The sequence below is a fragment of the Pempheris klunzingeri genome, chromosome 1, assembly GCF_042242105.1.
Source record: "Pempheris klunzingeri isolate RE-2024b chromosome 1, fPemKlu1.hap1, whole genome shotgun sequence".
Taxonomy (NCBI): Eukaryota; Metazoa; Chordata; class Actinopteri; order Acropomatiformes; family Pempheridae; genus Pempheris; species Pempheris klunzingeri.
In genome coordinates, this window is record NC_092012.1 from 8,289,318 (window position 1) to 8,301,336 (window position 12,019).

Sequence of the window (12,019 nt, forward strand, 5' to 3'; positions counted from 1 at the left end):
TGTTAAGTTATTTGTTTTGAAGAAAAATATGTGGTCGACTAATTATTTGTTCTTAAAATTCTTGAATGTACTCCGTTATTCCAGATCTAAGCATGGACGTACTGCTACACCCTGCCTGCTTTTTGCTGTTGTTGGATAATAATCTTTTAGTCAGGAGTAACTACAGTATGCAAAACACTCCTCAGTCGGCGCCTGCCTTATTGTTCTGATTGAAATCAAGCGGAAATGCAAATATTTCAGCTAAATCCCCTTCCTCCTGTGTGTTCATGCAGGTCATTTGAATATTACACACACTAGGTACACTGCAGAATGTCTTTTATTGTGTAAATCAAATTAATCTGAGCTATTTCTGTAATTAGTAATTAGTAATTATAATCTATTAATGCCTTCAACAGCACCTCTGAGGTGCAACTGATGTCAGTGGAATAGAGCACTCGTGTAATGTATTGGCTTTGCCTCAGTGTATAAGTGTGAGTGTGAGTGTACAGCATGAGTCACCCTACCCGCCTGTGATTGGATGGTAGTTTATGGGTGAGGGAGGGGGAGAGAGCCCTGGGGGCCGTCTGTCAATCTCTCCTCCGCTCCATTCACACATTTATCTGCATGCACCGTCACAGAGAGACAGAGGAAGTGAGCGGGAGCCTCTCATTCATAAAAATAAAGTTCATTCATAAAAGCTGCACAGATCTGCCGTGCCTCGGAGAGAAAGGAGGAGAGGAAAGTTGATGTGGAAGTGAAGCAGAGCTGGAAGCCTGGCAACTAACTGAAGGAGTGTGTGGGTCAGTAGGATGGGACTGTACTCAGCATGATCTGAGTGGAGCAGACCGGACTTTAGACTCCACAGGACATCCCAGGGCCCACACTGGTGAGTTCAATCTACTGTAATGTACAGAGGGAATCCTATTGAATAATCTGAAGATGCTAAAGTCATTTCCTATAGATTAGCTGATGAGCAACTCAACCAAAATGATCATCTTAATGCATTTCATGCCTCTCTTTTTTTCTGGTATCTCCAGTCAAATCTCCTTTATCAAGCCAAACCTCTGTGTGTGGAAACTGTGACTGTTAATCTAATTCCTGACAGGTTTTCTTTTTTATTTTGTCTCAGTGCTCTCTTTTGTCCAGTCCCCTGATTATGAGAGAGCAAATCTTACCCAGGTTCAAATCACACACAGGACTCTTACCAGGTAGCTCACGTTTATAGTCATGACCAACATAATCAGAACAATGAAAATCACTGTGCCAAATATGGGATTGTAACACTCTCTCTTGCATCTTCTACAGGCATGCTGAAGCGCACCAAATACAGTCGTCTGCGCAATGATTCGCTGACGTCCCAGGAGGATTACCCCCAAAGAATGCTGCCTTTGAAGAGGGACCTTTGCTTTGACTCTGATTTTGCCCAGAGGAATCCCGGGACGCCTTCACACCCCGGGCCATCCACCCTGAGGGACTTCATCCCTCGTGTAGCCAACATCCGACTGCAAAGTCCTGTTTCCCTTCGTGGCCTGAGGGGACAGACGAGCACAGCCACTGATGGACACACTGACAGACCCTTGTCCAGAACAGAGTGGGGCTCAGGGCCTAATCAGAGATTTTGTAGCCAACCCTCCCTCATTGCGCCCCTATCCACTGGCCAAAACTTGACTCGCTCGGCTCCTGCAAAAAGACCCATCACCCTGCATCGGATGGCCAGCCTCCCCTGGACCCCCAGCTGCCCCCCTTGCTCACAACACAGAGATGGCCTGTGCTGTTTGAAGACTTTGTCTGCAGTAGATGACTGTGCAGTGGTACGGGCAGCTAGCAGAGCAGTTCACCATCACATCAAGGTACTTATCACCACACGTCAACCAGTAACAGTAACAGTGCATGAACACATGCACATGCATGCTGAGCATGAAAAGAAATCTGACCAGTTGTGTAGCAAACTGCACAGAAGAATGTGTGTGAGGTTCTTTGACTGACTAATCTGAATGTTTGTCATTTAGCCTAAAATCCCTAGTGTGATCTTACTGAAATTTTGTGTTGGTGTAAAGCTTCTTGAATTTAAATTATGCAAGAAAGTGCAGCTGATCTCAAAAACCAGGGTCCCAGCAGAGAGTTAAGGTACACAGTTTAACTCATACCAGACCCAACACATACACATAGACACACTCTGTCCCCCTGTACACTATCCACACCATCACACTCACTTTCATACATTCGCCCCCTCCCTCTCAGATAGAGCTTCCTGTGTAGGCAGTAGTGACTCATCCTGGCTCTCTGCTGCTCTCTAGATCTGCTCTGCTGTGTGTGTGTGTGTGTGTGTGTGTGTGTGTGTGTGTGTGTGTGTGTGTGTGTGTGCGTGTGAGAGAGAGTGAATGTATCCGGTATCAGCAGAGCCCATGCTGTCCTAGAGCCGGAGGTGTGTCCGCATGGGTGATTAGGAGCAGGGCCTGTGAGCTGACCGCTGATGGAAATGAGAACGGACTGTCTGATTGTCCTCTATAAACAAGCACGCACATGCATTACACTCCCACCCACACATGTACACACACACACACACACACATACACATATTGATTTAAGTCTGGTCTCCATCAATGGACTTACTCATCCTGCTTCCAGCCCATAGGCTCTGCTCTGCTGAAGCTCATGGGTATTGATACTTTTTTTCTGAAAAAGGAGCAAAACTAGACATGCAGCGCTTGAAATTGTGAGGTTGCCCCACCAACTGTACACTGGACGTACAAAGACGAGTTTCACAACAAAAGATTTATCTAACAAGATCTGAAATTTTGTTTCATGCATCTGATACACATGGTTTAAATGTTGTTTGATTGCATTAACTGCTCCTCCATCTTCTTCACATCTTTACAGTCTGATACATGTCAAGATGTCCAAAGTGCAGAAGTTACATTTTGGATAACTATGAACGGGCTACTCCACAGTACATGTACTCTATGTACATTGACTGCTCCAGCACTGTGTGACCTAAGCCAGCAGTTATGAGTGTAACAGGAGAGACAGTCAAATTTGTACGGAGGTGCTGAAACATTTTTGAAAACTTTGAAATTAATTATAAAAGCAATGCAATGTCTACTTCTTAGCCATGCTAATGGCTAAATGAATGGCAATGTTGGGCATTTGGTGGTGGACCAACTATTGAATGGACTGGCAAGACATTTTGTACAGATTCATGGTCACCAGAGGATGAAACCTACAGACTTTGATGATCCCTTCATTAGGCCTTTGGCGCCACTAGCAGGTTTAAGTTTTCTTTTCCTGTGAAATATCTCAACATCTTGATGGTTTGGCACCAAATTTTGAAAACACTTGGACAGGTCCCAGACAATGAATCCCTTGACTTTCTGAGTGCAGATGTACAGTTGGCTGTCATCTGCGTAACAGTGGTTTTAGACCAAACATGCAAGCAGCTAGTTTGGGTTAGAGTTTGAGCCCAAAATGACGTGCTGTCCATAATCCAAGAAAGCAACTATCAACAATGGTGCAGACCAGGACAGAATGTAAATAACCATTATTAATTTTCCAGCATCGTATCTCTTAAATCTGATTTTCATCCATGATTGAGAAGTCCCAGTAGGACTGGAGAGGACAAAATGAACTTTTCAACTATTCCTCAGAGTAAAATTACCCAGAAAGATGAATCTTTTAGTTGATGTGAAACGGGGCTGCAACACTGCCTACATCAGACTTTCATTGTGGCTGTTTCTAGATGTATTATGTTATATTTGAATCAGTGAGTAACTAGTGTTTTGTTGTGTTTTTCTAGTACATGGGTAGTGTGGAGGTGACCCAATCCATGAGAACCCTTGATTTTGATACAAGAATGCAAGTCACACGGTAGGAGGTCTTCCCATTACCACTAAACACACATACACACATCCATGGGTATGCATAGATGCATAAGAAAGGACATCTAACTACACGTGGATAAGCTGATGCTTTGCTTTTGCACACAGGAAGAAAAAGAATAGAAAAAGAACAAAAAGAGGAAACCGCTTTACCCTGAATTCATCCAACATATGTTTGCAAAGCAAAACATGTGTGGCTTATTTAAAAAATGTTTCAAAGGGGGAAATTAAATTAAATGTATAATGTTTCATAAACCGGGGCTTTCTCCTCATCATTTGATATTGACATCCTAGTGCAGGATGCCAAAACACGGATGGACACAGCAACCCCTGTTCACAACAACGCTGCTGAATGATGGTTCAGAAAATCCAATTAGATGAATTTCCTCCTAATGATCACTTATAGTCTTATTAAGAGAGATAGAGGGAGACAGAGAGAGACCTCAATCTATTACAAACAATTTGTTTTCAAGGAGAAGAAAAGAAATTCCTGGAAAAAAGTCTTGCCTCCTAGATAGTGGGAGGTTACTTTTGTATGTGTGGGCGTTTGTGTGCTCTGACCTCTCTGACCCATCAGCTCTCTGAAGACAAGCATGTCAGCAACTGCAAAGCTCATAACTTGTTTTTGTTTTGTGTTCATCGTATATATATATATATATATATATATATATATATATACTGTATATATATATTTGATAGTGTTTGGAAGGGCACCAACCCACTGTACTAAAATACTAAATACTAAAAATATACTTATATTAGTTAAAACTCTTCAACTAGCTGCATCCATAAAATGCTGCTTTCACATTGATGGCTCAAGTTCTAATATATAAAAATGATATCATATACAATAACATATGACAGTTTCTGCGTAGAAAGTAATACTTCTACTTACGTTTCCTTGCGTAAAGTAAATGTTGCTGATAATATTACTCTGCTTTAGGATTTTGAATGTGGGATTTTACTTGTAATGGAGATGCTTACAGTGATGTACATATACAGCGGCATAAAACATAGAAATAAGTAAAATGCAAATACCTCAGAATTGTACTATATACTGTATTTAAGCAAATGTATTTAGTTTCATTCAACCACTGCATATATAGTGCTAGTTTTTAATGTAATGTCACAGTATATTTTAATTCAGTGATGCACTTTACTGCAGACAACTCTCTCATATTCTCGCATGAAGTCGCGTGTTCGCAGGATGCACTGCATCGCATATTTACAAAGGTGTCTCTGTGTTTGGTGAGTGCATATGCTCGTGCGAATTATGTATTCGTGTTTATAATCTGTGTGTGTGTGTGTGTGTGCAGAGAGGCAATTAGCAGACTGTGTGAGAGGACATCAGCCAAGACAGTAGTGAAAACTAAGAGGGTAAGGTACACTCACACACACACGCGCACTAATGCAATCAATACATACATAACTAGAATAATTGTGTTTTTTTTGTCATCAGCAGTCAGTTTGTAAGGGACCGTCTGCTGTTCTGGGTGAAATCAACCTTCAGTTCTCTGGGAGCAGGGTCATCCTCACTGTCTCCACAGACAGCGTGACGCTGATTGTTGCCTCCTCCTTACGGGTTAGAGTCATGACACACCCCACCAAATAGTAACAGTCACACATCTGAATTATTACGGCATGAAGTGTAAATCTTCCCTTCTTCTGTTTTTTCCTCCTCTCCTCTGGTCCTCAGAAGATTGCCCATCACCCCATGCCTGCCATCTCATTTGCGTCAGGAGGAGACCCAGTACGTTCATTTTCTCAAATGTTTCACATGCACAAACATGTTTATGAGCAGATGGGGACACAAACAGGGTAGTGCATGCACAAACACACACACACACACACACACACACACAGTAACAAATTTGATTTAGTTTAATTACTGCTTGGCTTGCTGCCATTCATGGAGGATTGAATTATTTGCTACCGTAACTCTTGATCCTTCTGTACTTTTAATTGGTGGTGCGAGGTCAGGGAAAGTGAAACGTTGGACTCATGTGAAAGATAAAAGTAAAAATCCTTCTCTTTTGATTTAAGAAGAAAAGATATTCATCAAATTTCCTCGTGACTTAAAAATACCGTTAAAGTTAAAAGATCCGCAAAGCTGTCGTGAGAGCAGATTATAGATGACCTTCTGAGGCATCCATTGAAATGAAATGAAATCAAAATATCACTCGCCATAATGAATAGTTGGTAGTTATCTAAAGCAATATGTACGATTCAGAGTAGCTTTAACAAATCAAGTCAAGTCAGTTCTGTTTATATGGCCAATACAACAAATAAGAAACTTGCCTAAAGGAGCTTCACAGTCTTTATAGCATACTGCGCCAAGCCCTGCAAAAACTTGAATGAACCTTTTGATGCAATCTTACTTTTCATCTATTTTCTTGTTTGCACCTGAGAAGGCAAAGATAGACAACATCAAAGCTCACAATGATTTTGTTTGCAATCACTTTCTGTCCATCTTCATTGTCAGTGTATCACACTGACAATGAAGATGGACAGAAATTTCCCTTATTACAAGATTTCTCTTATGATCCTCGTCTACCAGCAGAAGCATTAACTCCCTGTTTCTTGCTTCCACTGGCAGACATTTTCACATTATTGTAAAATATAGATAGAATAGATAGTATGGATTTTAAGGATTTCACACCAATAAGATGAACTGTACTATGGCAGATGAAGGGTAAATCTCTAGTTTGCTTCTGAGGTGTAATTCTCAGGATAATGCTTAACCATTAGCAACAAATCATGAAATCCTCTCTTGTGACTTAATGTATCAAAGCCGGTATGAGCTTTCATCATCTTTACACCTCGATAAATCTGTTTCAGACTAATTACTCTCATCTACTCTCCCTCGATGCCCACATTATTTCCATATGACAGAATTTGCGTAATTCATGCTGAGTGAAAACTTCCTGTAGCCTGAAAAAAAAAAATCAATGTTACTTTGTTAATAGCTGAACAGCCAGTCAGCAGGAAACATCAGTTATTAGCTGCTGTGAATGCAGTTAATACACACGCTTGGGTTCACACTATAATACTGAATTGTCAGTTTGATGCTGCCAGGCTGCACTGGCCAAAGATTAGAGAGACCAGGAAGGTAGTTTCTCTCTGGAAAGTCCAACACCGGCTGAGCTGTGGATGTGATTATAGCTCAATGTTTAATTAATTAGCTAAAATAATCTCGTGGTGTGCCCTGAGCCTTGGCTCAGTTGGCTCGGACACATGGAAGATAGTGGGGGAATTAAAATCAATCTGCCACAGAGGCTTTATGGTGAAACATATTCAGCTGACTCTGTTCTTGTGTTTGTATCAGAGAGACACTGATAGGGAGTGAGTTAATTAAACAGAGAGTGACCATTAACTGAAAATATCTCCCGTGCTTTTCAATGATTAAATGTGCTGATAATAAGAAAAATTATGAAGAGGAAGATTACAGACTCTAAACCCACCAGATGTACACGTTACAAACTGAACTACACAACAACACAGTCAGAGGTTTATTCATGACCAGAGAATACCTTTAAAGTACAACTATTTAACTTTTTAAAGACAAAATAAGAAAATGTTTCTCCTGCAAATAAAAAGTTGAATTCATGGGCAATAAAAAGCACCTTCGTTCAATCCAGTACACTCAGGGCTTTTCCTGCTACAGTCTTACTTGGTCTGGTATGACCAGTAGCATCTGGTGGCTAATTTTAGCTAATGTTTGCAAACTTTAAAGAGACACTGCTGCATAACTTATTGAGCCATTTTTCTGACTTTATGATACGACATATACACAGTGTACAAATTAGTGTTTAGCATCTTGTAATTGCCATTTGTGGGCGTTCTGTTCAGCAAAAGTTACACAGTCTGGATTTACATCATGCTCATTATTTTTCTCTCAACTTGTTTACAGGAGATGGCAGATTATATCGCTTACGTTGCCAAGGACCTGTTCAATCAGAGAGGTGAGCGACAGATTAATTTGTCATTATAGTGAGTTGGGCTTCCGCTGGACTTTCTGACTTCATTGCGTAAATGCTCAACCTTTCACTCATCTCTCTTTTGATCTCTCTATCAGCATGTCACATCCTGGAGTGTCCCCGTGGACGGGCCGCTGAGGTTATCAACAGCATCGGTCAGGCCTTTGAGACTCGTTTCCGCCAACTTCTCAGTCACACACCATCGCTCCTCTCCAACAATCCCAGGTTGTCCTTCTGTCCTCTAAAGCTGACTTAGTTTGATGCGCTGCTTTTATAATAGCTTAGTTGTCTGAAATGTGAATGTAGAAGTTTTGCAGATTTATCCAGACTGCCTCATTCTTGGGTTACTTGGTTTTTGTGTTTGTAGCCTATATATGTGTGCAGAGCTGAAAAATTAGTTGAGTATTCGATCAGATAAAAGACTAAAAGATCTATTTTGAAATTCTATCAATTGTTTTTCAAGCAAATGTGCTAAATATTTGCTGGTTCTAGCCTCTTAAATGTACATATTTAATAGTCTCTACAGTAAGTGTGTTAAAAGATAGTGAAAAATTGGCAGATTAATCAATAATGAAAATAATAATTTGTTTCAGCTATTTATTTGTGTAGTACTTTTTTCTGCATGTTCAAATTTAATATTCACAACCTCTGTAGCAGAAATGCTTTTGATCTGAGCGTGTGTGTGTGTGTGTGTGTGTGTGTGTGTGTGTGTGTGTGTGCGTGTGCGTGTGTGTACCGGACAACCTATATGCATGTGCATTATATTAACAGAAATGTAACTGTCTGTGTGCAGGTCAGCAGTGACAATCTGTCACAAATGGAGTCCAGAGGAGAGAATAAAGGACCAAAAGACCAAGCGGGAAGGTGAAGTCAGGGAGCATCGTCACTACTACAATGTGGTCCCAGGAAAGACGCCGCCCCCTGGTGGGATAGAGGACCTACGGATAATCACAAGGGAGGAGAACAAACGGGGTGCTGGCACAGAGGGGGTAAGAGTTAGAAAACACAAACAATATTTGTTGAGCTTGAATTTCTGTTTTGGAAACAAAAGTTTGGCCTGAAAAGAAAAACACAAGGTCCAACTTGCTGTTTCCAAAGCTTTCGGTCACATCTCACGGCCTTCCTCAGCATATTAAGTTGCTCATTAATCTAAGTTGCTTATTTAAGATGGTTTAATTGTTGTCACGTGATCAAAGAATGGAATGTAATAAAGCTATAATGTATTTACATATTATATAATCAAATATTGCATGGTCAAATCCTCAGGCAGTGGGACTTAATACCATTATTTTAATGCCCTCGTCTCTTTATGACATGACGTGATTGGATGTGTCTATACGTATCTTATTATATCCAGCTGTTTATTTACCCTGCAGTAGTGGCTTTGCAAAGAGATGGTGTTAATTTTCAGTAATGGACTACGTAGTTAGATGTAGACTGATTTTTCAGTCTACATGAAGACAATTTCAGAATGCATTTTGAAAGAAATGAATAATCATACGTTGTGACGATATATGCAAATAAACACAATGCACATAAACCTTTCATAGGTTCTCTTTATCCAGGATGGATTCACTGAGCACAGTCACAGTCACAATTCCTCCTTTGAGCTGCTCTGTGCAACATTTTTTTTAACTGCTGAGCAGAGCTGAAGGGCACCTCCGTTGTTGGTAATAAGGGAGTCAAAATCACTTCTCATTCATTTCCCAGAATTGTTGTGCTGGTCTGGGAGTTGAGTCAGTGACTTTCCTGTCATGAGCACACATCCCTAACATCTCTAACCTTAAGGTCATCGCTGCCCCCGAAAGCACACACACACACACACACACACACACACACACACACACACACACACACACACACACACACACACACACACACACACACACACACACACACACACACACACACACAGACATAAACAGGTCTCTCTGTCTTGAGTGTATGACTCATCTTGTTCTGTTGCAGGTTTGTTCCTCTCATCCTGTTTCACTGTATGAGAACTGCACCATCACAGAAGAAACTCCAGCTCCACCTGCAGGTAAAAATCATCACTACACTCCCAGCGGGAGGGGTAAACTACACTATCATGTGTTTCTCGGTGATTGTGTTCATGGGAAAGTGTACTTTAAACTAATATAAGGGTTTTTAACTTAGTTTAAAATCATTAAACCAGATTCAAATTCAATCCTATCTGTGCAGCATAATTTAAATTAAAACCTTGGTTTAGAAAAACCTCAGTTAAAAAGTTTAAACCAAAGTGTGATATTGGTGAGAACCACAGGGTCAGAAAAAAGCACCAGATCAAAACAGTCACTGAATAGAAAAAAAGAATAGAGCCATCACTGCTTCATCATGCAGACGATACATTTGATTTTTGAATGTTGTTCGCACAATAAGAGCTGTAGAAGAAGAAAGGGTGGTGCTGGCAAGCTTTTCATTTACTCCCACGTTTGACAGCAGCTCCATCTTTTCTGCTTTTTAAAGTTAAACACAAATCAGAGTTTAAATTGGAGTTTTAAAATCTGGAGCTGATTTAAAAGTAGTTTCAGAGTCAGATTATTTGATTTTAATGAATGTCTAGAATTCAACCAACATTTGGTGGCACAGAATAGTAAATAAGACATGGTATAATCTAGGTTTTAGAATAATCCTGGTTGTTGTATTCTTCTTCTACGGTATCTCCATTAGACTCAGTGGAGTCTGAGCTCAGCGCTGAACAGCGTACTCCTCTCTCTGAGATGCGGATCCAGGACCTGATCCAGGAGGAAGGCTGGTTCCACGGCAGGTGAGTCCCTGCGCCTTTACTATCAGTGAATTAACTACTGTCACATGTCTGTCTGCTAATGTATATCTCCCTCTTTCTTTCTCAACAACTTGGTGTCCTTCATCCCAGGTTAGGAAGAGAGCAGGCAGAGTCACTTCTCAGCTGCAGCGGGGATTTCCTGGTCAGAGAGAGCAGCTCTGCCTCTGGTCAGTATGTGCTCAGTGGGATGGAGGGAGCCACCGTGCGCCACCTGCTGCTGGTCGATCCACACGGACAGGTAGAGTTGTGGTGTCGGATTTCAGGTGCACAAGGGGAGGAGAGTCAGCCAGCTGACTTTAACAGTTAAGCCTGATGTCTGTGTTTTTGTGTGACCAGGTCCGGACACGGGATAAGGTGTTTCTGAGTGTTGGTCACCTGGTGCGTTTCCACATGGAGAACCAGATGCCCATCGTTTCTGGAAGCAGTGAGCTGTGCCTGAAACAGCCAGTCCTACAGAGACACTAACACACACATTCATAGACTGTCACATGCAAACATTCACCTTTAGCAGAGGTTCTCAGCATTTTTGGAGCTGAAAATACAAAAGAAACATGCTTTTTGCTCCATGAAAATTTTACATCAGCCTGCTCAACATGTGAGACATCACCTTCCAGGATATTTCGTGACACATGATTCATATATGATTTGAGTAAATTCTGTGGTGCAGACTGTGCCTCGCCCTCTATAGAGAACAGCCGCTTGCCTGCAGAACATCCTGTCTCTGTCTCTCAGGCTGAATTTGCTGGTGTTTACTCAAACATTAAGCACAATCACTGGTGTCGGGGGGGAAATTACCAGAATGTTGGCAGACTTTCAGAATCTTTTTACAGGCTAAATTTGTCTTGTTTCCATTCATTCATTTATTCATTTTTTTTGTATTGTTTTGTGTTCACATTTATTATGCTTGACTTTTGAAAACAACTTTTCATCCTACTTATTTGTTGCACTCTGAACATGGAGTTCAAATGCTCTTTGTAAGCAGAATCTACAGAAACAGATCTGCTGTTTAGTCTCAGATAAGATGGCAAATATGCAAATAGTCATGTTTTTGTTGTTAAAGTTTAATCAAAGACATCTTCAGTACTTTTACGGGACATAATACATTACTGGACTTTGTCTGCAATTCATTTCTTGTTAAATCTCCAACCACAAAAAGACTTTATTTATTCTTACTGGTTCAGCAATCAGCTTCAAAGCTATCAGTAGTTAACAGAGACTCAAATCTAACAAGTCACAAGACAAAAGTATAAGCTGTCAGATAGAAAACTGGACACGTTTAATTTCTTTCTTTCTTTCTGTCTCAAACCTTTCATCTGGATAAATTAAATATCCGGACTTCATTTAAACCGATGAAATAAAAATGATAAAATTGATTAACTTTA

The 12,019-nt window shown here is 40.7% G+C and overlaps 1 protein-coding gene across 1 annotated transcript; it reads left to right on the forward strand.

Annotated features, from left to right (window-relative positions):
* The first annotated feature begins 642 nt into the window (after nucleotides 1–642).
* On the forward strand, nucleotides 643–11,139 carry LOC139204759 (SHC-transforming protein 1-like). Its single transcript, XM_070834753.1, has 14 exons — nucleotides 643–865; nucleotides 1,109–1,187; nucleotides 1,285–1,829; nucleotides 3,773–3,843; nucleotides 5,171–5,231; nucleotides 5,317–5,436; nucleotides 5,551–5,604; nucleotides 7,765–7,816; nucleotides 7,930–8,056; nucleotides 8,625–8,820; nucleotides 9,800–9,872; nucleotides 10,523–10,619; nucleotides 10,728–10,875; nucleotides 10,974–11,139. The coding sequence occupies exons 2-14, from the start codon at nucleotides 1,136–1,138 to the stop codon at nucleotides 11,100–11,102; spliced, it is 1,725 nt and encodes a 574-aa protein (XP_070690854.1). The 5' UTR covers nucleotides 643–865; nucleotides 1,109–1,135; the 3' UTR covers nucleotides 11,103–11,139.
* The last annotated feature ends 880 nt before the right edge of the window (nucleotides 11,140–12,019 follow it).

Coding starts and splice junctions, on each gene's coding strand:
- LOC139204759 (XM_070834753.1), top strand. CDS start 1,136: ATGAGAGAGCAAATCTTACCCAGGTTCAAATCACACACAGGACTCTTA. Junction 3,844..5,170: donor ACAAGAATGCAAGTCACACG/GTAGGAGGTCTT, acceptor GTGTGTGTGCAG/AGAGGCAATTAGCAGACTGT. Junction 5,232..5,316: donor CAGTAGTGAAAACTAAGAGG/GTAAGGTACACT, acceptor TGTCATCAGCAG/TCAGTTTGTAAGGGACCGTC.